The sequence below is a fragment of the Ochotona curzoniae genome, unplaced genomic scaffold (assembly GCF_017591425.1).
Source record: "Ochotona curzoniae isolate NIBS_2020 unplaced genomic scaffold, NIBS_Ocur_1.0 scaffold_2683, whole genome shotgun sequence".
Classification (NCBI taxonomy): domain Eukaryota; kingdom Metazoa; phylum Chordata; class Mammalia; order Lagomorpha; family Ochotonidae; genus Ochotona; species Ochotona curzoniae.
The window spans coordinates 6,608,285-6,636,061 of NW_024467100.1; the positions used below are offsets into that span (position 1 = coordinate 6,608,285).

Here is a 27,777-nt window from a genome sequence, read left to right on the forward strand (position 1 = left end):
TGCGTGACAGGTTGGGGTGGAGCACAGTCATTGGTCCTAGCAGGTTTTTCTCCAATTTGCAGGATAGATACATTAGATGAAAGAGGGAGAGATTTCCCAACTTGGGAAATGCAAGGCCAATGCTCTTAATCAGCAGAAAATAGCTACAGAAGATGAGGTGAAAGTTATATCCTCCACTTGATCTTAGCCAAAAGGCCGAGAAGCAATGAAAGTTGCATCCTTAATCAACCGTTAAGCATAATGGTCAGAAATCTCTGAGGTGAGAATGAAATAAGAAGCTAGCTTGGAGTCAGACACCTGTTAAAAGCCATACTGCTCCCACCTTGAGTAGCAATCTGCCTCCCTAATGATCAAATGACTCCTTCCCTAGGATGGACTTCCCCTTACCTGGGACTTGGGGTGTTGTCATGTAACTATGTTTGTTAAAAATGTGAGATAATATGGTTTAATTTTATGAAATATCATTAATTTGGGAAATTCTGTTTTTATTTTGAATCCTCCTTTCATCTCAAACAGTTACCTATTTCTCTATCAGCATAAAAGCATTCAACTCTCCAAACTGAACAACGATAGATGGGAATTGATAAACGGAATTGCTTAGAGACTTATTCTGAGACTCAGCAAACAGCAACAGTTTGTCAGCATCTCCTCTCAGTGAGAAAAGTTGTACACAACTTTATTTACCCCAGACCTCAGGTACAGAATCCCAAAAAACAGTATATATTATATGTTATATATTATATATTACATTTTGTATATTATATATGATTATATTGATTAATTATATGTTGCTACCTATAATTGGCTTACAATATTTTAGGTATTATGCATTATACTTACAGTGGAAATTATATCTAAACATAATTGTTATTCATTTAATTATGGTAAATTGTTTATATGGTAATGGTTAAGCAGTATAATTTTATTATAGTTACTTACAATGGAATTAACCTATAATTTATGTAATGGAAGTATATAATTCCATTAATTATTACCATTTAATAAGCTCTTACAATGAGTTGAGATCTTTTTTTAAAAAGGTTTAATTGTTTGAAAGGCGAATTACAGAGAGGAGAGAGAGAGAGACGAGAGAGATCTTCTGCTGATTTACCCCCAAAATTGTCACAAGGATCAGAACTAAGCCAAACTGAAATCAGAAGCTTCTTCTGGGTCTCCCAGGTGGGTGCAGGGAGCCAGGGATTTGGGCCATCCTTGCTTTCCCAGCACAAAAGCCCAGGCCAAATGCAAAGAGCTAGATTGGAAGTGGAGCAGTTGGGACTCAAACCAGCCCCCCCTATTGCATGCTAGTGCCACAAGCAGAGGCTTAGCCATGGCACAAGCCCTATTCTGTCCTATCAACTACCAGCTTTTTCCCAACAATGCTGTCTCACTCTCTAGATCCTGTTTAGCTAAGTTTCTGTTTCTTCAGGAAGGTTTCTCCATCTTCCTGTAGCTTGGGTTAGATGCCCCGGTGGCCCCAAAATTCCTTGAGAGCTTTGATACCATGGCAGAAGTTATCTCTCTAAATTGGACTTGCCTCTTTAATTGTTGATTCCTGCAAAAACAGCACAAACTACAAAGAGAGAGAGAGAGAGAGAGCAAACAATCATTCAATTATTTTGGTGCTCTTTATATTACTAGTGCCCATAGCACAGTATCTGCCACATAGTAGGTACTCAACAAATATTTGGGTTTTGTTGAATAAAGATTAATTAAAGGCACTTCTTCGGTCATCTAATTGGAAAAAAATGTATAGTAATTTTTAAAAAGGCACAGTCTTATATCAGTTAGGGCACACTTCCTTTCTTAAGTGGCGCTATAAAAAGGAGTGCAAAAACAAGCGAAACTGACTGCTAAGGCAGAGCCGCCGTTGTCTGCTCTCGGCCGCTTAGACCTCAGACAGGATGGCTCAGCAGCACCTGTGGATCTTGCTTCTTTGCCTGCCAACCTGTGAGTGCCCATCCTTGCTAACCCCTCCTGGCCTCCATCCTCTGAAAAAATAGCGATTTGCGAAAACAGTGAAGTGTCATTTTAATCTGTTTTAGCAGACTGTTCTAGATCTCGGTACATACTATATTCAAAAGAGATCCAAATGAGTGGGGGGGGCGGGGGAGGCTTTAGAGCTAAGCCTAAGTGCTTTTTCGGTGTTAGAGTTTGTATTTTTTGATTCTTATCTGTACTAAACTGCAAAGCTCTAAGACAAATCTATCTTCTCATAAGAGTTAGCACTTGCTAGACCCACCTGTCAAGCTTGGGGACAACATTATTCAACACCGAATAACTTGCAAGCAATTTGGTTTTGTCACTAGACTACATTATATGATTTTTTCAGAAATATTTTCCTCTTAACTATGTTTCATTGCTCCATCAAGCCGTGGTGATAATTGGCAGGATCATTATAAAAATGTCATCTCTAAGCTCTCTTTATTTTCAAAGCAGATTCACAGCTAACAGATTACTTTTATCTTCCAAAAACTATCTAAAACTAATTGAAAGGTGATTGCTATCCCACTTGTAAAAGCAATTTAACTATTTAATAATATTTGTAGAAATAAATTAGCTATCTAAAAAGGAGGTAGAAGATTTTACATTAAAATCAATGTAAACTAACTATAATTTAAGCCTTTATTTTACTTATTTATTATAAAGGACAAAATGAATATTGGTTGTTTTTAATGCAAAGAAAATGATATAACAGGAACACAGATCTAAGGGTGATTTTATCCTGCCAAATATTATCTCATTAAAATTCAAATATTATGAAATCTCAAAACCTCTGAATCCAATTCCAGTATCTCTTACAAACTCTGAAAATAAACTATCAAACTTGAGTTAGAAGCCAGTAAATGTAGTAGGTTAGGATTTTCTGAAAAGGTAGAAACCATACCTGCAATTGCTGTCCTTGCACTGATCATTTAAAATCGTGGCTTCTTTCATCTTGAGCCTCATGGCTCTCGTAACCATGAGGTAGGACAGGGTTCTGGAGCAGTATGCTGGTCACCCACACACGGTAGATTCAAAGTGCAAGATGAAGTGAAAGAGCTGGAACTAGCAATGGTATTCTATGGTTTTGTGCTCATATTCTTATTACCTATACTAAAACTGCTGCAATAGAAAGCTAAATGTTAAAAAAAATAATGATAAACTAAAATTCAGAAACTTAACTCTTTTTTCCCCTGGATTTTCACTTCCTGGAATTGATAGAGCTAGAACAGGAATTTCATTCTTTCAGTCTCAAGCCTGTAGGTCCTTCTGCTACACCTGAATTCTTCATCCACTAAGGTTTAAATTCCTTGATGCTCTGCAAGAGGTAACACTGGCTAAGATAAAAGGCAGCTCTGGGATCACTTCTCCATGTGCTAAAACTGAAATGAAAGTAGTTGGCTCAGTCAGTTACTTAATCAATCATGCCTGGCTTTATGACCTTAGGGAAGTTGCTTAACTTTTCTAACTTGGTTGTTTATATCTGAGGTTGGAAAAACTACTAACATAGTGGTTATTCTAACAATCAAAATCATAATGTACGTACATACAACACTTGGTATAGGACAGGAATATATAAAGGGCTTAACATATATTAACTAGTGTCAATGTTTTGTTTTTTTCCATTCTTGCTTTGCATATATTGTTAGGAATGACTGTTTGAATGCTTTATTGAATGCTTTATTACACAAATATATTGGGCAAGCTGGTGCAAGCAAGAGAAAAGGCGGTAAGAGTTTGAGCTTATGACTACATATTGCTAGAATATGGGAAAAGAAACCAGGACAGACGCAATGGGGAAAAGAGGCTTATTTTTTGCATGTTTGTTTTGGGGCTGTGGGAGAAACGTTTTATTTTCGCTTGTTTGTTTTTTAAATAGAGGTAAGACAAATAGAGAAAATTCTCATCCACTCTTAAATACCCTCAGCCATTGAAGTGGCCCACAGTCAAAGCCAGAATCCAGGAATGCTAACAGGAATCCTGATGCTTAACCCAGCATGAAGGCTTCCCAGGGTCTGCCCTGGCAGGAAAGTGGAGTCAGGAGATAGAGTCAGGACTCAACACGGCATTGTAAGATGTGACACAGTTGTCTTCACTGCTAGGCCAAGCTCTCGCTCCAGTGTGACAGAAGATAAGTTGAAAACATTTTCACATAGCATTCATCTTTACTGAATGTATCTTTTTACTGCAAAGGTTATTTCACAAACATGTTCTGGATACAAAAATTATATCCCAAATTTCTCCTGCTACTCTGTCACTATCCCTGCTATAGGTGAACCCAAAGTCAGAGCTGCACTTCCATGGCGTTCACAGCAGACGCAGCTAAGAAGCTTTGGCAAGAAGGATGTAGAAAGTCTCATTTCCCCATGAAATTTTTAACTTAGGGAAGTCTGAGAGTGCAAACTCATGAGTGCTCTATCTTAGGAAAGAGTTTTCCAAGTACTAAGACTCACAGTCTTGTGTTATGATCTTCAATTTATCATCATTTTATGAAGAGTTTTCCAAGTACTAAGACTCACAGTCTTGTGTTCTGATCTTCAATTTATCATCATTTTATGAAGAGCATGCTGACTGTACTTCCACAAATGCTACTGACCTCTCAGCCGCTACTGACCTCTCGGCAAGACGAACACATCTACTGCTTTTGCTCCTGACCCATTCCTTCTATATGTTCTCTTCCACGCCTAATTCTTTCTTTCCTTCATGGCTTTCATTTCATCTTTCTTCATTTTATTTCTTTTTATATTTCATATATTTCATTTTATTTCTTGCTTCAACTCGTCCCTTTGAACTCGTTTCCTTTCTCCCATCAGTAAGAGTAATTAATCATGAAAAGAGCAATGTCCGTTGTATTGAGATATTTGCTATCACCTCAGATCTTCCCAATACTCAAGGAGACGCATGTTGTCAGCACATTCACTTACAGATAGAACACTGATACACAGAAACTAGAAGTCATTTAGCTAAAAGTGAAAGTGAGGCTTACGTTTGTTTCATTGACCTCAGACAAGGAACTGAGTGTGTGCTGCCTCCAGCCACTTTGATGCTGTAGTGGAGTAAAATACAGTCTACGCTACTCATGGCTAGCACATCTGGGAATTTCGCAGTAAAGGGTGGTGACTGATTTATTCCCATCAATTTGAGATTATTTGAGACAGTGCGGAGTGTCCAAGCTACTAGCATCCTGCCCTGAGAGTCCCAGGTTTCTTTACCACAGCTACCAGTTCACAGTGAATAGACTTTTCCATTGAAATGTGCTCTCTGAGGCTTCTTGCCTTTCTCCTACTCTTCTTATCAGTCGTCCAGAATACAGAAGTCAGGAAATCACACTCAAGACGTTATAAATATGAGTCACCTCTTCCTCACTGGGTTCTGATGACTTCTCAGCCATCACCTAACACCCTTAGTTAATCCTTCTAGAAACATTTTCCAGGGGTTAGTAACTTTTTTTACTTTTATCACAATGGAAATAGAAATTTCTTTTTATATGTTCTAGATACTGTGCTGGTTTGCATTAAATAATTAACCATACTTTAGAGATGGGGAGCCTAAGGATCAATGAATTCTAACAGTTTTCTCAAGATAGCACAGCCAGCTTCGACTCTACCTGGCCTCAAATCCTGTACTCCTAGTCTGGGTACTTCCCACCTGGTCTCATCCATGCCTCCTTATATATACATAGCTAAACAGACAGAGGCCATCAGGAATGAATGCCTTTCATCTTATCCTCTCTGCCCCAAAACATCCACTAGGTATCAAGGACTTCTGTGTCTCCTTCTAATCCTATTATTGTATCCCATCTTCCAGAAGAGTAAGATGAGGACCTCAGCAGATGTCAGACAGCATGAACACAGGACCACCTGGTTCAAACCTGTTCTCTCTGCTTGACCAACCAGTCTTTCTTCTCTCCCCTTGCCCAACAACAGCATTTCAGAATACCTTTGTTCTCTTACTCATTCTTCCTCTTCTCTCTTCCACCTCAAGTGAAGATGTAACCCTCCTTTGATTGAAAGCCTATAGCCTTCACTGCCCACGCTTTTCTTTCCATCTTTTGTCCCATGATAGAGCCTCTTGCACTGTGCTGGGTACTGGGATTTTGCTGCCAAGGTCCCTGAACTCAAGTTATTTGTAACTTCCATAATACAGACTCATAGATCCATCGCTACCAATCTCTGCAAGAGGGAAACAGCTCCAGAGAGCCCTTGGAGAGGATCACCTAACTGAGTACAGATCTGTCAGGGGACTCTCCCTCTGTTCACTCTCTCTAACCCCTGTCCCTCACCTATTTGTTTCTTGCTCATATTTTTAAAAGCTCAGAATTGGCTGTTCATACTTGGTAAAAATGGTTCACAAGACCATCAATAACCCACACACTCTTTTTCTGTCCCACCATCCTCGGTATGTGGCTTCCTCCTTGTGATCCAACACATCAGTTTGAGATCCAACTGTTACAATATCACAGCCTACGGTAAGTGAGGAAAATGTGAAGATAGAAAAATTCCCTGTTCTTAAAGACGTATAAGCCATATCCAGCACTTCCACTTTCATACAAGTGGACTCTATGTAAGCAAATTCAGTAAGCATAAAGCAGGCAATGCAGTTTTTATTCTGAATCATTAAATGTTAAGATGAAAGTTAGGAATTCCAGTGCTAAACATAAAGCAGAAAACAAATGCTACAAAACAGCTGAGATAGCTTGCCACTATACCCAAACAATACTTGAAACTCATTCTTATCATCCACGTTTCTGTTTACTAAGACAGTACACCATCCTCTCACATTCAGTTGTTTTTAACACTAACATTGTCTGCTCCTTTGGACTTTATTTCTGCCATGAACTTCATTTTTTTTTTTTTTTTTTGCTGACATGAAGTGTGTTGTTGAACAGTCCTGATTTCTTGCTTCATTTTGCATTCTCTCTCTCTAATGCACAAGTGCAGCTCTTTGCTTCCACTCCCATTACCAGCCCCTGAATCACACCCAGATTCTTTTTTGTTGTTAATTTTTTTAGAATTTATTTTTTTATTTTTTAAAATTATTTTAAATAATCTTACTTAGTTGATTAGGGTACAAAGGGTCAAGGGCTACAGGGTGAAAGTGGGTAATACCATTGTTTCCCTGTATCTGGGGTTAGGGGATAAACAAAGGGAAAAGCCCCACCCAACCTCCCACCCACCCCAGATCCCCAAAGGGAGGTCCGCTCCGAGGGTCCTGCTCAAACAGTTTTGATACCTCATCAGTTCTGGATTGCTGCCAATCTCACCGTTCCCATCGCAATGAAACCTATTCAGAGTCCACTGGCTGACAGTCTCTTCATGGTTGGGGTTCTAAGATCAGCAGTTCAGTTGGAGGGATCTCCAAAGAAACTTCATCTGAGATGATCCCAGACCTGATTCTTGCGTGAGTTTGCTAGTACAGACTCCAACACCGTCCATCACACCAATCAGCTTATGCACATGCTGGTCGTTGCAATTACTGGGTCCATTCTGTTTCCAGCCCTGTCTTCCTCGTGAACCAACAGGTGTTGTAGCCCAGCTCTATTCTACCCACTTCATACTCGGTCCTCACGCAAACCAGATAGAGCTGCAGTCTAGTTGGGGTGACTCCCCATTACCCCCACCCATTCTGCCCCAACCCTGGTTCCCATGCTTGCCAGTATGTACCACAGGCTTATCCAGTCTGTCCCACATCCCATTTAGCTCTCACACATGTCAATGAGCATTGAAGCCTAGTTCAACCCAACCAACCTACTATCCAGCCCATACACCTACTGGCAAGCGCCTTCTGTCTAGCCACCCCTGCCCCTATCCTGGTTTTTGTGCTGTCCAGTGAGAGTGGTAACTCCGAGGGAGGTGCCCACTATTTCCCTTCTAGGCCACACCCACTCCCAGATTATGCACTCTCCAGGTGGTTCTGGCATTTGACTTGACAGAATTAGCTTCCAGTGCCAGCCTCTGCCAGGTAATGCTGAGGCTAAGCCCAACCAACCCTCACCAACTCTAATTTGCTTGCACCAGTCAGAACAGTCAGGCCCCCGTGGCCCTTCCCTTATCTAGCTCACATGAGGCCCACAGGTGTTATAGCCCTGCATAGTCTGATCTGCCCCCATCTTGACTCATGCTTTCCAATGGAAGTAGTTGTCCAGCAGGGGAGCCCACATTCCCCTGTCGGCTTTGCCTCCTCCCCCTGATTATTGCATGTGCTGTTTGGGCGCTGCAACCACATCTGGCACGGCTCATCTCACCTTGGCATTCCGTATTGTGTACTGGTATGTTTTACAACCGAACCTGGCTCGACCCACACTCTGTTCTGGTGCTCAGATTCGCCAGCAGGTGATGTGAACAGGCTCAGCCTGGTCTGCCCCCAACCAATGCCATCTGTATGCCAGTGGGAAACTTCCAATGGCCTGTTCTGGGCTGTTTCCTTTCATGTTTCTTGTGCTTACCTGCAGGGACTGTGTCCTGCCAGAGGAGTTGCCCAGGCTCCTCCATCAGAACCTCTCCTAATGCCAGATTTCGTGCATACCAGGGGGTCCATGGGCCAGTCCTATTCAGTTCCCCTCCTGTCTTAGTAGGAACAGTGGCTTTTCCTGACTGGCCTTTGACCCAATCTGGCTCTTACTGTTGGATGTTTCAGCCCAGCCAAGACTCCTCCATACCCACACACAACTCACACATGGCTCAGTAGGAACTGAGACCTAGTCTAGTCTGTCACACATCTACCCTGGTTCTCCAGAGCACCAGATGGTGCTGGAGTCTTGCCCGACTTAGTGCTTCCAGTCCCATTCCACACATGTGCCAAGTGAGATTATAATCGTATCCTGATCTGAACGCAGCCCCCATTCCAGCCCATGCACTCCTTGGTGGGAACCTCAACCCAGCTAGGGTGTCCCCTTAGCTCCCCAACCGGGCCTATTCCCAGCCTTAGATCATGCACAGGCCAGTGGTTGCCCTGACTCAGCTTGGCAGAGCCCCTCACCTGTCCTGGCCCCTTAGATGCTGTGTCTTAGCCTCCCTGTCTCATACAGAGCAGTAGGTGCAAGAACCTACTTGGCATGAGCTGTGCTCCAACCTGATTTCTGTTGTTTTTTTTATGAGTTAAGGTTTGCTTAGCCCTGCCCATTCTGCCCCCTTCCAGCGGCAGCCCAGCCCACCCCACATCTTGTTTTAGGAGGCACATTCAGGTGCTGCTGCCTTGACCTGCCCTGACTGTTGTGGGTTCCTTTACCTGTGAGTGATGGCAGGTGGCATGGTCACACCTAGCTTAGTCCATCGCAACCCCAGCTTGCGAGCTAACCAGGGGGACTTGTATTTCCACAGGGTTGGGCCCACACAACCCCACAGAGTCTACCCCCAGACCAAGTTCTCTTGCGTGCTGGATAGTGTCTTGACCCTGCCAAATGTGACCACTCCACCACTCTACCACCCAGTCAGGTAATGGTACCTTACACTGCCAAGGAGGCCCCCCATCCATAGCTTTGGTGTGGGCTGGTGTGTGGTGATCAGTGACGTTCTATGCTAACAGCCTATGTCTGGATTCCTAATTGGGCTGGTGAATCTGTCTGACCCAAATTATCTTCTGGATACTTCCCTCCAAACCACCAGGTCTCAATCCCCATGCATGCTGAAACTTTCATGACCCTGTCATTGGGAATCACCCTAAATTCACTTCTCGCCTACATTAAAACTGGCCTTAGTTATTGGTGTCCCCAAGCAGCAACTACATATCTTAAAAACCCCAGAGTTATTTTAACCACCCACAGCTGCCACACTGCAGGGAGCTGCAGTTGCCCCCAACCCCAAGGCCCAAACCACACCCGGATTCTATAATAGCATCCTAATTGGCCTCACTAGTTCAACATCTCTTTCCTCATATTTTTCTTCACTTGCCATTTCACATTACTGTGACCCTGAAACTTGATCACCATCCTCAGAAACTTCAATAGCTTCCTATGATGTTGACCTCATACTCAAGGCTGTCCCAAATTTAAACCAAACTCATATTACCAGCCTTTATTTCTTTTCTGTTATCATTTCTATGCTTATTCAATACATATAACAATTTTTCTTCTTCTAATTTTTTCAGGACCCTGAGGACCTGTGTTTCCTTTCCCAGTAGATCCAACGGAGTACTATTTACCCTTCAAGATCCTTTTCAAATTTTTGTCCTCCCAGAAGTTTCCTCTAACCACTACAGCTCAAAGTATTCTCTCCTTCTGTTGAATCTCATCTGAAATGACTGCTTCTACAACTCACTTGAATTTACCATTTACTGTCTAATACAGAAAAAGGAGTAAATACATATGTGTGTTAGTTCCTTTATCAGACTAGATGCTAAAGAAAATGCAGGAAATCTGGCTTGGTCATAAGCTAGCATAGTACATTTCATCACATTTTTGTGTCACCAGTTCCCCTGAAATTGAGTTAATTCCAGGAAAAGGCTAGTTTCCCCGATAGCAATACTCCATTTGAATCCTTTTAACATTTAGAAAAAGAAACATTGACACTGAATGACATGATGATTTCTCTTTTTTTCAGATTTTTAAATTTTATTTGAATGTCAGAGTTACAAAGAGAGAATGTGAGGCAGAGAGAGAGTTTCCATATTTGGATCATTCCCCAAATGGCCACAACAGTCAGTGCTTGGCTGGTCCAAGTTGGGAGTCATGAGCTTCTTCTGTGTCTTCCACAAGAGCACAGGAATCCAAGGACTTGAACATCCTCTGTTGCTTTCTTAGGCCATTAGCAGGGAGCTGGATAGGAAGTGAAGCAAGCCAGGACTTGAAGCGGTGCCCAATTGGAATGCCAGCACCACAGGCAAAAGATTCATTTGCTACACCACCAGGCCACACCCATGATTTATTTTGAAAAGTTTTTAGGCCTTTTATGAACAAATTGAGATTATCAAGAATTCCTAAAGTCATCCCTTAATGCTGAACTATATCAGCCCTTCAAAATCTCAAAACTCACTTCTGCTCCAGTTTAGCCCTGGCATCCCCAAGGCTGTCAGAGGGATGGCCTAGGGAACGTCTAAAGGACATGGATATCGGTTTAAAAATGGATGAAGATAAAGACTCTTATCCTCATCATTATCAACCTCAAAGTAATATTTATTTTGCCCTAAAGGTTAACAAAGACTTGCTTTCATATTACATAATTTGCTGCTCACAGGGCTAATATGAGTTACTATTTCCACCCTGTGGGGAAGACATAATTCAGAAACACTTTGTGTTTTATGAACATTGTCCAGTTCATCAGCAGAAGGACTGACGCCTGCAGCTCTGCCTCCATGTCTTTCTACCTCAAGCCACAGCTCTGCACTTGCACAGGGGTGTTTAATGGTGTCAGTTTTTTCATCTCACGCCTGTATGAACCCTCTGCCTTTTCTCAGCAAGCACAGGATGCTCATCAACAACACCAGCACCACAAATCCCACCAGCTTCACCCACATGTCACCCACTCTGTCTAATTGGCCTTTGATGCCCGTCATTGCTTTTTGCCTGTCTTGCTATGTGGCCACCTGTGGCTTCACATTTGCTCTAATATCAAGAACGCCTTGACTTTCACAAGCTGCCTCCACACTTGCTGGAGCTTCACTGAGAGATCCCAGCAGTATTACAAGTCTGTGGATGCCTTGTCTTTTTTATCTCTTCGTGACTAGTATGAATCCAGAACGGGATTATGATTAGGTTCTACGGCCTAACTTCAAAAATGCCTAGAGAAGGGCCCGGCAGCGTGGCCTAGTGGCTAAAGTCCTCACCTTGAACGCGCCAGGATCCCTTATGGGCACCGGTTCTAATCCCAGCTGCTCCACTTCCCATTCAGCTCTCTGCTTGTGGCCTGGGAAAGCAGTCGAGGACGGCCCAAAGCCTTGGGACCCTACACCAGTGTGGGATACCTGGAAGAAGTTCCTGGATCCTAGCTTTGGATCTGCATAACATCAGCCGTTGCAGCAACTTGGGAAGTGAATCATCGGAGGGAAGATCTTCCTCTCTGTCTCTTCTCCTCTCTGTATATCTGACTTTTCAATAAATAAATAAATCTTTTAAAATACCTAGAGAAATAGAAGATGAGGAAACACTGCTGACTATAAAATTTGCAGGATCAGTGAATAATAGAGCTCTTTGTTCAAACAGTATTAAAAACTTGAAGGTAGCATTCCAGCCAAGTTCATAGCTCTTCCGAGCTCAGAGTTCTGTGCAACTACACAAACCACATACCTGTATCCAGAACATTCAGGCTGGGATGTTCCAAGTGCCCCGCTGCCAGACCTCATCAGCCCAAGAAAACAGTTTCTCTGGTAAGAATGACTGCAGTGTTAACTAGGACTCCACTCGCTGATGGCAGTTTAGCCTCTCTTTCTCTTCCCACGATGTTTTTTTCGAAAGGCTCTTCACATTCAGCATCCATCCTACTGTATTATTTTTCACTTATACGCATTTCTGTCTCATTCTGAGAGCTATGAAATCCTCAGGGCTTCAATGATGTCCTTATGTACCCCTGTCTCTAACACAGCCTTTGGTATCTAGTTAGCACTGAATAAATGATTACAGGCTAGGATTCCTAGTTTTCCCCAATCCTGCTTCCAAGCACAGGCACACGGCCCTGATGCAGCTCCTTTTGTACTGAGCACATCCTAAGTTGTCAGGCTCTGTCTGGGTTATTGCTTCTAAGAGAAAAATCTCCATTGGCTCAAAAGGAAAGGGGTTTATACCAGCAGTGGTGAAGGTAGCTGTAACAAGACAACCATCAGCTTAAGATTGCCTTTGCATTGATAATACTTCACAGTCAGAGTACTCTCCATGAGTATTGTATTTTCCCTGCTCATTACATCCCTGGGAAAACTTTAGCGTCAACCTGATTCTATTTGTATGGAAGCTTTATGGACTAGTCTTTTGGACTTATTTGTAGCTGGTTAACATCAAAATATCCAAAAAGTGATTGTGGCTCCTGCCCTTTCTGACTTGTCAGTGCCCATGTCATATTGGTTGTTCAATTCTTTGCCACCTATGTGGGCCCAGGCAGTGTTTCTCACTGCAGAAATCTCAGTGTCAATGATATGAGAATGCAAAAGAAGAGGAGAAAAAGAAAAGGACACCTTGCTATTATCTTGCCTCTTATTTTACAAGCCACACAAGCCATTCACCTTCACAAGGCGACAGAGAGGAGGGAGAGAACACAAGTCCATCATTTTTCCTATGTGACATTTGAAAAGGATCCATCTCTCAGCTTTGATGAGAAAGAGTTCTCTGGATTCCAAGAACAAAACAAATGCTTATCCTCCCTCGCCAGGTATTCTCTCAGAGAACCCTCATTAATACAATAACACATTTGCTGTCTGTGGCTATAGTTATCTGATCACAATTGGCGTGCTTCTCTAAACTTAAGTTCCAGAGAAGGACCATTATATCCCAACTCCTTGCATGACTCTCAGATGGCTACCTGTTCAACCAACACTTGTATAAATTAATAAATGTCTGCTACAGCATGTAGAAAAAGATTGACCCAGAATAAATGAAGTCACACCTTCACGAATGAATGAATGATGAGCTTTCCTGGCTTAAGAACTTGTTCCAGGAGCAGACACTTAGCCCAGCAGCTAAGACTTCCACATTCTTTATCAGACTACCTTGGCAGGATTGTCAGCTCTGGTGCCTGAGCCCAGCTTCCCATCAATGCAGACCTTGTGGGCAGCTGTGATACCTCAATGTATTGGAGTTCTGCCACTCCTTGGAAGATATGGATATCATTCCTGGCTTCCAGTTGCAGTCCTAGTCTAGTCCTAGCCATTTGGTCATTTAGGGAGTAAACCAGCAAATAGGTCTTCTCTCATACAGGTTTGTAGCTGAAGAGCAACAGACTGTACCATGTGGCCTAGATATGTAGTAAACTATATGTGAATGTAAATGTACCCTGGTGGTCACACAATATTCAGGTTGTGTATGGATGCATTTTTCCAAATTCCTCTCCATCATCACATGATGTATGATTGTATTAAGCATTTATTTGTTAGATTCTCTTCTAGAGACTAGGAATGCAAAGGTAAAACTAAGAATCAATTGGAGAAGTATTTTCGCCTGAGCTGCAAACATTTTCTTCTTGTATCTTCCAGGAATAGAGTCAAATGCATAATTTTGCAAAAATCATCCTGAAAACCAAAGCACAGAGCAATGGCCCACAAATCCATGAGCCCAGACAGTCCAGGCTCCTGTCTCTTCCTTTCCACTACTTGGCAAGAAACCCTTGGGTGAGGGGAGGAGGGGAAATACACTTGATATCTTACACCTCAAGGGGGTTTGTGGTCTTCAGCTCTCAGATACCTTTTAACTTTCAGAGTCTGTATGGTTTTAATTAAGTGGTTTCAAGGAAGTGGATCTCCCCCCATCCACACACACACACACACACACACAAACACATACACACACTCTTACAGAGGAGTACCAAAACAACAACAACAAAAACAACCACAAGAAAAAAAATTCTCAGGCAGCTGGGTGAGCTGTGTGGGTGGCACACAGATCCTTACATATCCTGAGATAGATCCAAGGTTGGGAAGACAAGGAGCTCTCCTTGGGACAATTGTCAGGTGTTTACAGTTTTCCATTTATGTTCTCAGGGCCAGAGGCAGCTGGAAGAGAAGCCAGCTTCTTCATTGTGAATGGGATCCTGGGAGAGTCAGCTACTTTCTCCTTTGATGTCCAACAACCACAACAAGTTCGAACCATTGCTTTGGTTTCAAAATCATCATCTGTTGCTGTTGTTACAATAAAGGACTCAGGAATGGAACCTATGCTTGTTGTGACCCACAATAATTATCTTGGAAGAATAAAGGTCTCAGGTCCTAATTATGACCTGGTCATCAGTGATCTGAGCATGGAAGACGCAGGAGACTACCTAGCAGACATAAACACTCATGACTCACTCACTACCATCACCAAGCGATTCAACCTTCAAGTCTACCGTAAGTTGTGGAAGGACATAGGGCTTGATTTTCTTTTTATTTGTTTCTTGCAGATTTTCTATCCAAAGAATATCTGTATCTCTGGTCATTGGGTTACCTAAATCTTCTTATAGTCAGGAATACTTAAATAAGTATATCAATACTTACAAATATCAGCCTTAGTCCAGAGGTTTTATTAGTTTTTGGCTATTAGTCTTCCATCATCAATGAGTCCACTGGGTTGTGCTCTTATTTATCAAACACCAGTAAGCTTACTATTCACTTTTTGAAGTTACTGTGAAGATTGAGCAAGACAGTGTGTGTGGAGTGACTTTTTTAAGTACTTCATTTTGAAATAATTTTAGAACCATAAGAAAGTGTAATGCAATGTACAGGTAGGGCTGGATACTCATCACTCTATGGCAACATTTTGTGTAAGTATAAAACAGTATCAAAAGCAGAAATTGACATTGGTATACCATATATAACTTATTTAGATTTTATCAGTTAAACATGCACTCATTTACATGTACGTGTACAGATCTGGTCAAGTAAATAGCGTATGTAGTTTCATGTAGTCAGAGCCACAATCAAGATTATTAACTACCAGCACAAAATTTTCTCCTGCTACTTCTTTACATCCACACCCTTCTCTTACTCTTTCCCTCCCCAACTCATGGAAATCTAATGTATTTCTAGCAGAAATGTTATTTCACAAATGTTATATAAATGAAACATCACAATTTAAACCCTTTCACTGATAGTATTCTGTGATCCCGTTGTACCAGCTTGATCAACCAGTCATTATTTGAGGTGCAACTAATTAGTTTCAGCTTGGAGCTATTTTACACAAAGTTACTCAGAATATTCTTATACAAGCTTCTGCGCGAAAGTGGTTTTCACTTTTCTGGATCAGTGCACAGGAATGAAATCATATAGTTAATCCAGTTTTTTTAAGATGTATTTACTTTATTTGAGAAAGAAAGAGAGTGAAATGAGGGAGAGAGAGAAAAAAGAGAGAGAGAGAATGCTCTACCCAGTGGCTTATTCCCCAGATGACTGCAATAGTTATGGGCAGGCTGCAGCCAGGAGCCAACAATTCTATCTTGATCTCTCATGTAGTTAGCAGAAGCCCAAGTATTTAGATCATGATCCACCGCTTTCCAAGGCAGAATAGCAGAAGGCTGAATCAGAAGCAGAGCAGCTAGGACTTGAACTGGCACACCGATCTAAGATGTTAGCATGACAAGCATCAAGCCGCTGCACTACAACATCAGCCTCCAGTTTTAATTAAAAAAAAAAAAAAAGACCAAACTTTTATCCATTTTCCATTTCCACCCCCCCCCCAAAATGTATGTGTGAATCAGTTTCTATATCACTTCACCAGACTTTGGTGTCGTGCTTGTTTCTCTTTTTTTGAAATATAATAATGTCTCACTTTAGTTTTAATTTGACTTTTTCTAGTACTTAATGCCAAGAGATTTTTAAAGATAAAATACTGGAACTACTTGTTAGCACTATCGTAATTGTCACAATCCATTGAGCAGTGAGTGTGATCCACGCGCTGACTGCACCAGCAGTGCTTAGGGGCACTGAGGAATTACAAATCCTCAGGACCTATTCTCAGCCTTTGAGGATTAGGTTATTAACTGCATACTTAACACTCTGTATTACAACCATGCACATTAAAGTTTGAGAAGCACTAAACTATATCCATCCTTGGTACCTATAGGTATATGCAGTCCTTGAACATCTTGAGAGCTAGAAAGCTCTGAGATGTGCTATAAAGATAAAAGACATAACAGATCTGGAGGATAATCACTAAAATATATATAATATATTATCAATAAGTTTTTCAAGGATTTATTTATTTTTATCGGAAAGGCAGATTCACACAAAGATCTTCTATCTGCTGGTTCACACCTCAAGCTGCCGCAATAGTCAGAGTTAAGTTGATCTGAAGCCAGGAGCCTCTTCCTGCTCTCCCATGCAAGTGTAGGGTCCCAAGGCTTTGGGTCATCCCCTGCTGCTTTCCCAGGCAGCAAATAAGGAACTGGATTAGAAGTGGAGCACCAGGACACAAATCAGCACCCGTACTGGAGCCTGGTATTTGAAGGGAGAGATTTAGTTAATTGAGCCATTGTGCCAGGCCCCATTAATAATCTTTATACTAGTTAAGATTGAAATCGTGTTTTGAATACATTCATTTATTATTAGAAAAATGCATTGTTAAGTTTAATATTATCTGTTTAACTTCACAGTTTTTAACGTGGTTATTGGAAAGTTTTTTATTACATAATTGATACATATTTCTATTTGGGCAGCACTAGTTCCTAGAACATAGAATACCTGGGGCATTTCTCAAAGATTTTACCATCAATCTGTCCCATAGCAGACATGTGGCTAATCCATGTTGTGAAAGACACAATTTGGGTATTATGTAATCCACTAGAATGAAAGCTCCATGAAGGCAGGCACTTTGAGTCTTAATTCATTGCTGTTAATAACTACATAATTGGACACATAGTGTATGGTCTAGAAGTATATTATGAATGAAGCACTAAGTGAATCATAATATTCCCAGGTTATAGTGCCTATCTCTTAAGTGTCCAATTACTATAGGATGCATGAATTACATTATGTCTGAATAGAAGACATAGTGGAAAGAATATTAATAATGGAATCAGACTTTGTTAGTTTCTGATGCTGGGCACGTTGTTTAACCTCTCTAGATCTTTTTCTTATCTATAAGATGTAGGTTATAATCAGTGGAATGAAGAGACATAATGTTAGTTTGACACCTAGTGGAGTCCATACTTTAATCACTCAGTACGTAGTAGTACGCTTCATTTTTAATCTTTAACCTTTTGAAAATTCTGGTTAAGAATGTTTTTAAGATTTATTTATTTTTAATGCAAAGTCAGATATACACAGAGGAGGAGAGACAGAGAGGAAGATCTTTCATCTGATGCTTTACTCCCCAAGTAACTGCAATGGTCGGAGCTGAACTGACCCAAGTCCAGGAGCCAGGAGCTTCTTCCAGGCTCCCACACAGCTGTAGGGTCCCAAGGTTTTGGGCAGTCCTCCACTGCTTTCCCAAGCAGGGAGCTGGATGGGAAGTGGGAACGCTGGGATTAGAACAAGCACCCGTATGGGATCCCGGCACGCCCAAGGTGAGGACTTTAATCACTAGGCTGCCGCACTGGGACCCAGTTAAGAATTTCTAGTTAGCAGCGCATATTGTGTTGCCACTGCCTATGAGAGCATTCCATATGAGAGATAGTTCAAGTCCTGGCTGCTCCATTTTCAAACCATCTCCCTACTAATGCTCCTGGAAAAGCAGCAAAAGATGAGTTAAGTACTTGGACTCCTGACACCCACATGGCAGACCTAGAGAGTTCCAAGCTTCTGGCTTCAGTTGCGCCTAGACCAAGCCGTTGCAGCATTTTGAGAGTAAACCAGTAAATGCAAGATCTGTCTCTCTGTGTGTCTGTCTGTGTCTGTCTCCCTCTGTCTCTCTCTAACTCTGACTTTCAAACAAATACATATTTTTAAAAGCAGAATTTCTAGTTAAAGCATTGCTCCAGATGAAGAATCATCTGAATTGAACTTGAATGACATAGTCAAAGAAGCATAGCCAGTTGTAGACACTCTAGAAAATGCCCACACATCCAGAACACAGGCTGATAACAATAAAGAAGTAATCAGTTGTGGAATGTTTATTTGTAATCTCTTTGTACATTTAGCTGTTTCCACCCATTCCTTGGGTGCTGTTGTAGCATTTATATAAAGTCTTACTGTAAAATCCTAGAGAAAGTCATAGTAACATACAACAAAATATGTACCTTATGAGTAGTTGCTTAAGGCAAGAATTAATATTTATTAAACGGTGTGTTTGATTCTACTGCAAAATTTAAAAGACAAGTAGATTATATAGATTTAAGCAATAAATGAACAGAATAAAACTTGAATAGTGAGATATAACTCTCCCTTCTCAGAAGCAGTGACTATTTCCAGTGACTCATCCATGGATAATTAACGTGCATAAGTTGGTAAGTTGGTAAGTTGAAAAGCAGAGTAGATAGGCATGTAGACAAATGGACAGGTAGTATAGAATGGTCATTTAATTCCCACAATGGCCCAATTAGGAGGAAATTGTGTCCCAGTGTTACAGGTGAGTAAACTCAATGAAACTGTATTCCTTCTCAACCACGATTCCATAGCTTGAAAGTGGTAGAATCTGGATTCTGAACCTCATCCCCCACATTTACCATATTTTTTACTTAAGAGCAGGAATGAAGAACTGTCAGTCAAAATTCTGACCTTCTCTGCCCAGTAGCTTTGTACAGGACACAGCTTTGATCTAGCTGGGATCCTATTCTTCACTACCATGTCCCTATCAAAACCCAATAAAAAGGGAAGAAAAAGGACTTATCTGAAACTAGTAAATATTAAGTATTGATGTGTTATTTTTTAAAGTTGTATTTATTTATTTATTTATTTATTCATTTGTATCTAAAAGACAGAGGGGGCAGTGGGGGTGCAGTGGCTAAAGTCCTCACCTTGAGCACTGGAATCCATATGGGTGCTGGTTCTAATCCCTGCAGCCCCACTTCCCATTCAGCTCCCTGCCGTGGACTGGGAAAGCAGTGGAGGACAGCCCAATGCCTTGGGAACCTGCACCCGCATGGGAGACCTGGAGGAAGTTCCTGGCTCCTGGCTTCAGATTGGCGTGGCTCCAGCTGTTGTGGTCACTTGGAGAGTAAATCATCAGATGGAAGATCTTTCTCTCTGAGATCTCTCCTCCTCTCTGTATATCTGACTTTGCAATAAAAATAAATAACTCTTTTAAAAAGAGAGGGAAGAAGGAAGAAAGGGAGAGAAGTCCTACATTCTTCCATCCGCTAGTTCACTCCCCAAATAGCTGCAATGGCTGAAACTAAAACAATTCAAAGCCAGGAGTGTGTTACTTTATGTGGGTCTCCTACATGGATGGCAGGGACCCAAGCATTTGGGCCATCTTTGTAGGGAGCTGTACTGGAAGCTGAGCAATTGAGACTCAAACTGGAACTTTCTGGGATGCTGACACTGCTAAGCAGTGACAATGCATTATACCACACTGCTGCCCCAAGTGATACAAATATTCCTGTAGATCATATTCACATAAAAATTTAAAATATATATATTTATTCGAGAGAGACACACAGGTTGACAGAGCAAGTTTCTGTCTGCCAGGACTGGACCAATCTCAAGCAGAAAACTAAGCAAATTCAGCTCAGATCTCCCACATGCTGGCAGGCAACCAATTCCTTGAGCCCCACCATCACCACTGCCTCACAGGAACTACATTGACAGGAAACTGGAGCCAGAAGCTGCAGCTGGGTACAAAACCCAGGTGCCCTAATGTAACGTGCAACCCATCAAAAACCTCAATGAAAGATACATATACAAGTTTAACTCATTTGACTCATTTTTCACTAACACATTTTTGTATCCACTATTACAATTAATCAGGCTGTTCACTCCAAATTTATTTAAAAGATTTATTAACAAACCATCCCTAATACTAATTTACAATAGATCCCACTAAGAAACTGCAGCAATGGCTAGTTTGAAATAAAATATGTTTACAACTTCTCACTGTTTCCACTTCACAGTCTCACAGGCACAGACAAATAACTCCCATACTTTGCCTGCCTAATTTCTTGTTTTGTAGATTCTGCATTAATTAGAAATGTCCATGCTACTTTATTCTGACTTCTCTGTTCATTTCCTCACATGACTATAGCAGAAGGAACAAACCCCCAAAATAGCCGCTTAGCCCAGAGTGCATAAAACGTATCAGTTGGACTGAGTAATCATTTTCTTATCATCCGGTAAAAGACTTTCCCATTCCTTCTGTCAACTTAACGTCCAGCTATTACTTGCTCTTAGCCACAACCACTCTTTAGCAACCTCTTAATAGTTGACAGCTCTTATAGCTCATGTCTGAATGCGTTAGTAAAAACAGTTTTGAAAATAGACTTTTAAAAAGCTTGTAATTTTTCACAGTAGACATCTTAAAATAAAGCAAAAGCTGAAAGAAAATACACATATACCAAACAGCTTACCAAAAATACATATCAAAAAATTATTTTCATGCCATTTTGTGGTGACAAATGTTCAATCAGTTCTTGATGCTCTGTGTGCATCATATATGTACATAGCATATGTGCATAAACTCTATATGTATACATTATATGTGTACATATGCATTACCTGTATGAAGCTCAGTGACGTAAAAGATGTATAGCACATTTCATAATTTTTAAGGAAACACAATCATCCTTTTGTGAATTCCAAGGAGCCAGTTATCCTCATAGGATATTTTCATTTATTTTTTCTGAACTTTTATATTCCTTACCAAGCTATACATAAAAGTGATGAATGAGTGTAATTCCAACATGATTAGTGATTACTCATTTTTTAACTAATGTAAAAACGAGATTCAATAAAGACAAGCATGTTGGAGCTTCCTAGGTCCACCCCTGATGTCAGCAGCTTCCTTGCTGGACTGAATAATAGCTCTCAAATGCTGGAAGGAGTGTTTTTGTTTGTGTGTAACTACTGCTCACAATGTAATAGCTAAAAACATGGCACACTTTTCAGTTTAATTTACATGAGTAACATTCCCTCCATTGTTTTTACAGGTCTATAGCATCAATGAGTCAAATCTAAGTTGATAACATCAACCGTCATGGCTAATTTTAAGGCATGCAGAATTAAAGCTATACAGCATTACAAAGGACAGATATGAAGGTACTTTTAAAAGTTCGTGGAGAAAATAATTAAAAAGATAATTTTGTTTGTGTGCAAGACATTTTTTAATCTGTACTGTGGTTTCATAGCATGCATTTGCCATGAATTTTTTAAAAGTATTTTTATATCACAGGTGTAAATAACTTTGAGTATACATAGTAGTAAGGTATCAAAAAACAACTAACATGAAATGATCTTTCAGCATTCACTGCCTTTTTGTTTTAATATATTTATTTAGTCATAATTTTTATCATTTAAGACTGATTTATTTGAAAGACCAGGATACAGAAGAAATAGGGCATAGGTCACTCCCCAAGTAGCCACAATGGCTGGGAATGGACCAGGTCAATGCCAGGAGCCTAGAATTCTATCCAGGTTTAATACATGAGAGGCAGGGACACAAGTACTTTGACTCATCTTCTTAGGTTCAAGCAGGGAGTTGGATTGTAAGTGAAGCACAAACCGATGCTCAGATGGCTTGCTGGTGTCAGGCCATGGCTGTGGTTGACCACAATGCCAATCCCAAGTTTCTATTATTTAATTTCTCTTTTTCAAAAAATATTTATTTTATTGGAAAGGCAGATTTACAGATAGAAGGATAGACAGAGAAGAGAAAAATCTTCCATCCGCCTTTTCACTCCCCAAGTGGCTACAATGGCAGGAGCTAAGCTGATTCAAAGCCAGGATCCAGAAGCTTCTTTTGAGTTTCCTACACATGTGTAGGGCCCCAAGACTTTGGGCCTTCCTCCACTGCTTTCTTGAGCCACAAGCAATGAGCTGGATGGGAATAGGAGTATCCAGGATGCAAACTGGCATGTACATGGGATGCTGGCACTTGCCAGTGGAGGAATCAGCCAGTAGATTCATTGTGCCTACTCTGTAATTCAACTCTTAGTGATAGCTCTGTTTAACAACTATCTTGGAAAATTTCTGAAAATCTAAAACTGGACTCTCACAAGCTGAGAAGAACCTGATGCAGCTCACCACAAGCCCATGTGTTTCCCTCATAGGTCGGCTTGGGAAACCAAAAATCACACAGAGTCTGATGACATCTGTGAACAGCACCTGTAATGTCACACTGACATGCTCTGTGGATACAGAGGAAAAGAACGTGACATACAGTTGGAGTCCCCGAGGAAAAGGCAATGTCCTTCAGATCTTCCGGGGCCCTGAGAGCCAAGAACTGAACTACACGTGCACAGCCTGGAACCCTGTCAGCAACAGCTCTGACTCCATCTCTACCCAGCACCTCTGCTCAGGTGAGCTCCTCCCTCCATCCCTCACTGTGAGTCCCAGAAACCACGCTGAGGGCTCCAGGTCCTGGTCTCCAGGGAAATGTGCCTCTGCTGCCCTGAACCTCGTCCCCAAGGGCATCTCCTCCCAGCAAACTTGCTGTGGAGTGGAGCGAACCATTTTCTGAGATACTAAGCCTTTAAGGATGCTCTAAAGCAGTTCCTGCCCTGCTCTGGGTTTCTAAGGCACAAGAAGTAGATTGCCTAGAAGTTTTGATAGCCCCTGGAGAGGTCCCAAAGTTGAAAATGTCCTCTGAATGTAAACAAGTATGCCCAGCCTAGTAGGCCTGCTTCCTCAGAGTCAAGACTTGTCACTATTTGTTTCCAGAGATGGTAATGGGCAGCAGTACTCAACGCATCAAGCTTCTGAGTGGATTGACTGTGTTGTTCCTGCTGGTTCTCATTCTGTCTTCAGTATTCTTGATCTATTGGTACAAGAGACGACAAGGTAGGATTTTTACAGATGGTAAATTTTGAAAATGTACCACCATCTCTTTCCTGGTATTGAAGTCATTTATCCAAGGTGAGGTGAAGAGCTATTCTACCCAAGGTCCTCCTTTCCCATAAACCACAATTAAAAACATAGGCTCTCTGCCTCCATGATGACCCCATCCTGATCACTTACCAGACACCAATTATTTGATCACTGTAAGCTTATGTTTTCTCAGTTGTAAAACATTCATAATAGTATGGCATGCCACATGCCCTTATTTAGTGGCTCAAATGGAATTCCACATGTCACATACTTGGACTGGTGTATGAGAAGTGCTCAGGAAATGTTAGTTGCTGTATGTAGAATTGACAGGTCCAGAAATAATACGAAGGAGACGCTCTAGGGATAGGACCTTTGCAACATGCACAGGAACTCAGACTCTGGAAGAGAAGTCACATCCTGCTTATTTCATAGATGATCTGCCAAGTCCCTCAAAAAAGTATCTACCCTTAATCCCACCCTCCACCCCCCAACACACACACACACTAGATTGTGGAATAGAGTGAAGTACTATCCTTTGCATCTGTAGTTGAGATAAGAGACGACACTAAGTTGACCCATTCTCTCTAAAATGTTGGAACCCTGTGACATTGCCATCCAGACACACTATTTGTAGACATATTGGTTTTCCCTGAATTCTGAAGACTCCCGATTTTGGCTATCTCTTTTGAACTTGACCACAAAATGTTCCATGTTAGCACCACAGCACAAGAGTCTATTGAGATGAAGATCTCTTTTAACCCATAAATTACCAAAAACATGGACTTCATCTCTTTTGTGTTTGTTTCTCTGGGGCATCACACACAGTAGGGCACAAGAAGAAGATCATAAATATTCATTAAGAATGTGATTCATTTGCTTGGACTGCCATTGGTTTTTTTGTCAAAGATTATTTGGCTGTATTTGTGTGGGTTCCCTTGTGGTGTTTCTATTCTGTTCCATTGATCTTCGTCTCTGTCTTTGTGCCAGTACCGGGCTGTTTTGATAACCACTGCTCTATAGTATGTCCAGAGATACGGAACTGTGATTCCCCCTGCTAACTTCTTGTTTTTTAGGATGTTTCTAGCTATTCGTGGTTTTTTGTGTTTCCAGATGAACGTTTGAATCATTGTGTCCAGTTCCGTGAAGAATGTTTTGGGAAATTTGATTGGAATTGCGTTGAAAATATATATTGCTTTTGGTAGTATAGACATTTTAATGATATTAATTTTACCTATCCAGGAGCATGGGACGTTATTCCATCTTTTGAGGTCTTGTTCAATTTCTTTTTTGAATAGTCTGTAGTTTTCTTTGAATAGGTCTCCTACATTTTTGGTTAAATTTATTCCCAGATACTTCCTACTTCCCTCTGTTATTTTGAATGGTATCTTGCTAGTTAGATCTTTTTCCATCTTGGGGCTGTTTGCGTACACTATGGCTGTTGATTTTTGTTCATTAATTTTGTACCCTGCCACTCTGCCGAATTCTCGTATAAGTTCTAGCAGTTTCTGTATTGAGTCTCCTAGTTTTTCTATGTACAGGATCATGTCATCTGCATATAGTGAAAGGGTAGCATAGAGTAACACTATATTGGTGATAACAAAAAGTTAGTGTTGGTATCCTGCCATTAACCACAGATGGTATTCAAGTTCTGTTAGTTTTGTTATTTGAAATCCAACTCTGATATTTAGTAGTATTTAGTCATGTTTTTTTCCAGTCCCTCTGAGCATTTCAAAAGATACTTAGCATATATCTAGACATATTTTGTAGACTATTGCTTAATTTAGGCTTGCTGATATTTGCCCACAATTAAGCGGTTTCTGGGTTTGCAGAAAGAACACCACAAAATAAACAGCTTTATCTTGGAAAAAAAAAAAAGAATGTGATTCAATCAAGCAAGCAATAGTTGATTGAGGAACGTCTATTACGTGCTTTAATATTGAGTAGATACAGAAAGGTATGTACCAGAAGAATGGAATACATGGTGTAGAACTAGTGAAAATCAGGTTAAGGCCTAACGTGAAAAGTTAGCTAGGCATGCAAAGCAGTCAATGCTACGTGCCCAAGACACCGAATCCCAGAGAACAGCGGGATTCTCACTCACCTGATCTAGACTCTAGAGCAGAATTCTGAGTTCTGCGTGATGACTGAGCTGGGATCTGCTATTGATATGAAATCTCTAGAAAAGGCAGAGACAGTCTGAGGATGCAAGCATGCATTTCCAAAGGATGGCAGCCACTGGACATCTTAGAGCTTCATGTCTTTATATTATAAAGAAAACATGGGCCTAGATCATCTCTAAAAATCCATTCACCTCTCACCCACTGTGCTTCTGTGCTTGTGAAACAGATGCTTCCTCAAAGGCAACAATATATACATACGTAACAGCTTCAAGAGAGGCACAGCCTGCAGAGTCCAGAATCTATGATGAAATCCGCCATTCCAAGGTGAGCTGGTGGCCAATCCTACCCCTACCATCAGCATGGGTGTCACTGTGGCCACCTGCTTCTATGACCTAAAAAGCCTCTGCAGCCAAGAATCTAGAGTGTGCAGCCCAGAAATACCACATCAATGAGATGAGGCTGTGAGTCTGTTTCTTCAGACAGGAGCACGGCCAGCAGGTTTGCTGGGAAGAGATGCCCTTGGGGACGAGGTTCAGGGCAGCAGAGGCACATTTCCCTGGAGACCAGGACCTGGAGCCCTCAGCGTGGTTTCTGCGACTCACAGGGAGGGATGGAGGGAGGAGCTCACCTGAGTAGAGGTGCTGAGTAGAGATGGAGTCAGAGCTGTTGCTGACAGGGTTCCAGGCTGTGCACTTGTGGGTCAGCTACATGTAAAAAAAAAAAAAAAAACAACCCAGAAACAGGGAGGTGTGGTAGATGGGACACAATTACGAATGGGAACTAAGCAGACTGGCCTGATGGGGAAGGTGTGTGTGTTTCAGATGTTCCCCACCAAGAAGGAGCAAATGAACACAGTTTATTCCGAGGTGCAGTACTCTGATAAGGTAACATCCTTGTTGGCATGTTTATCTCCGTTTTATTATGTTTTCCACCCAACCTGGAATGCCCCTCCCAGCAGTATGTAATTTAAAGTAAGACCTCTCAACTAACAGGAAGGTTGTTGACAGCACTCTAAATGACTAGATCACATAATGACCAGATGACAGGTACAAGCACAACTATTGGGTCCTAAAAGAATAAGGACTCGACAAAGAACAAACAGGTACCTTGAGCCTGATGTTGCTTTAAGACTACACATAATACCAAATCCCACTCCCCCTCCAATTTCCTGCTATCTTTCAAGGTAAGAATTGGATTTCCCAGGAGCTCCCAAATGAGGTGGCAGGTACAGAGTCCAAGGACTCAGCCCAGGACAAGGCGTTGCTACCCCCAAATGTCCCTAGTCCCAGGGAAAACTAAGACACGCTCCTGAGCCATTTGACTAGCTGTCTCGGGCGTTGGTGTTCACAGCAGCATGTTTCTGTTAACATGTTCTCGTGTCTCCCTCTTGTGTACAGTTGAGGAAAGCCAGCCGACGGGACAACAAACCTACAGCAACTTCAAGCTATGATATTGTCATCTAGGTCGGTGAATCAGCCCTTCTCTGCACAGTTCTTAGCAGCAGGTTCCAAAACGCCAGATTACAAAAAGTAGGAAACCTGTTGCTGGTCATAGTTCAGGCGCAGATAGACAAAGAGATAGCTGCCCTTTCTGAAAGCGCTCCCTTCTGGAGGAACAACAAGGCAGAGTTCCTGGTACTTCGAAATACATATGGGAAATCCTATTTCTATAGCTCTTCATAGAAAACAATCAAGATTGCTTATGTCTGAAGACTACACATCATGGGAGGTCTCTTATGCCTGACAGGACAACCTTGCCCAGCAATTGCAGATCACTGTTTGACGCATCTGTAACGGGCCATGATGCACCACCTAGGATACTCTGTTCAGATTCAGTGCATGAGAATACTCCTGATGTATGGCTTCCATCAGCCCCAACAGCACACTGAGCGCACTAGGAAAGGCATTCATTCCTTGGAGCAGATGTAGCCCCTCACCCAGCTGCATGGTGTAGTAAGCAGGGTATGGGCCCACACACTCCTTTGCCGGGGAATATCGATGCAGCGTAAACTGGCTCAACAAATTCAAATACAGACGGTGATACTGTGTGGAGGCTGTCAGAGTGATGGCTCTCAGGTGTGCAGACATATTCTCCAAATCAATGGAGTGCTGAAAAATGCTCTTCCTGGGGACTAGACTACAGGCAACTTTTGTTTGGGCTCTCTCTCTGA

At 41.5% G+C, this 27,777-nt stretch overlaps 1 protein-coding gene across 1 annotated transcript; it reads left to right on the forward strand.

Annotated features, from left to right (window-relative positions):
- Positions 1–1,831: 1,831 nt before the first annotated feature.
- Positions 1,832–27,622, forward strand: CD84 (CD84 molecule). The gene is made up of 7 exons (XM_041003175.1): positions 1,832–1,950; positions 14,599–14,943; positions 22,731–22,979; positions 23,341–23,460; positions 25,834–25,931; positions 26,429–26,491; positions 27,005–27,622. Exons 1-7 carry the CDS (start codon positions 1,905–1,907, stop codon positions 27,068–27,070), a joined length of 987 nt encoding a protein of 328 aa, XP_040859109.1. The 5' UTR covers positions 1,832–1,904; the 3' UTR covers positions 27,071–27,622.
- The last annotated feature ends 155 nt before the right edge of the window (positions 27,623–27,777 follow it).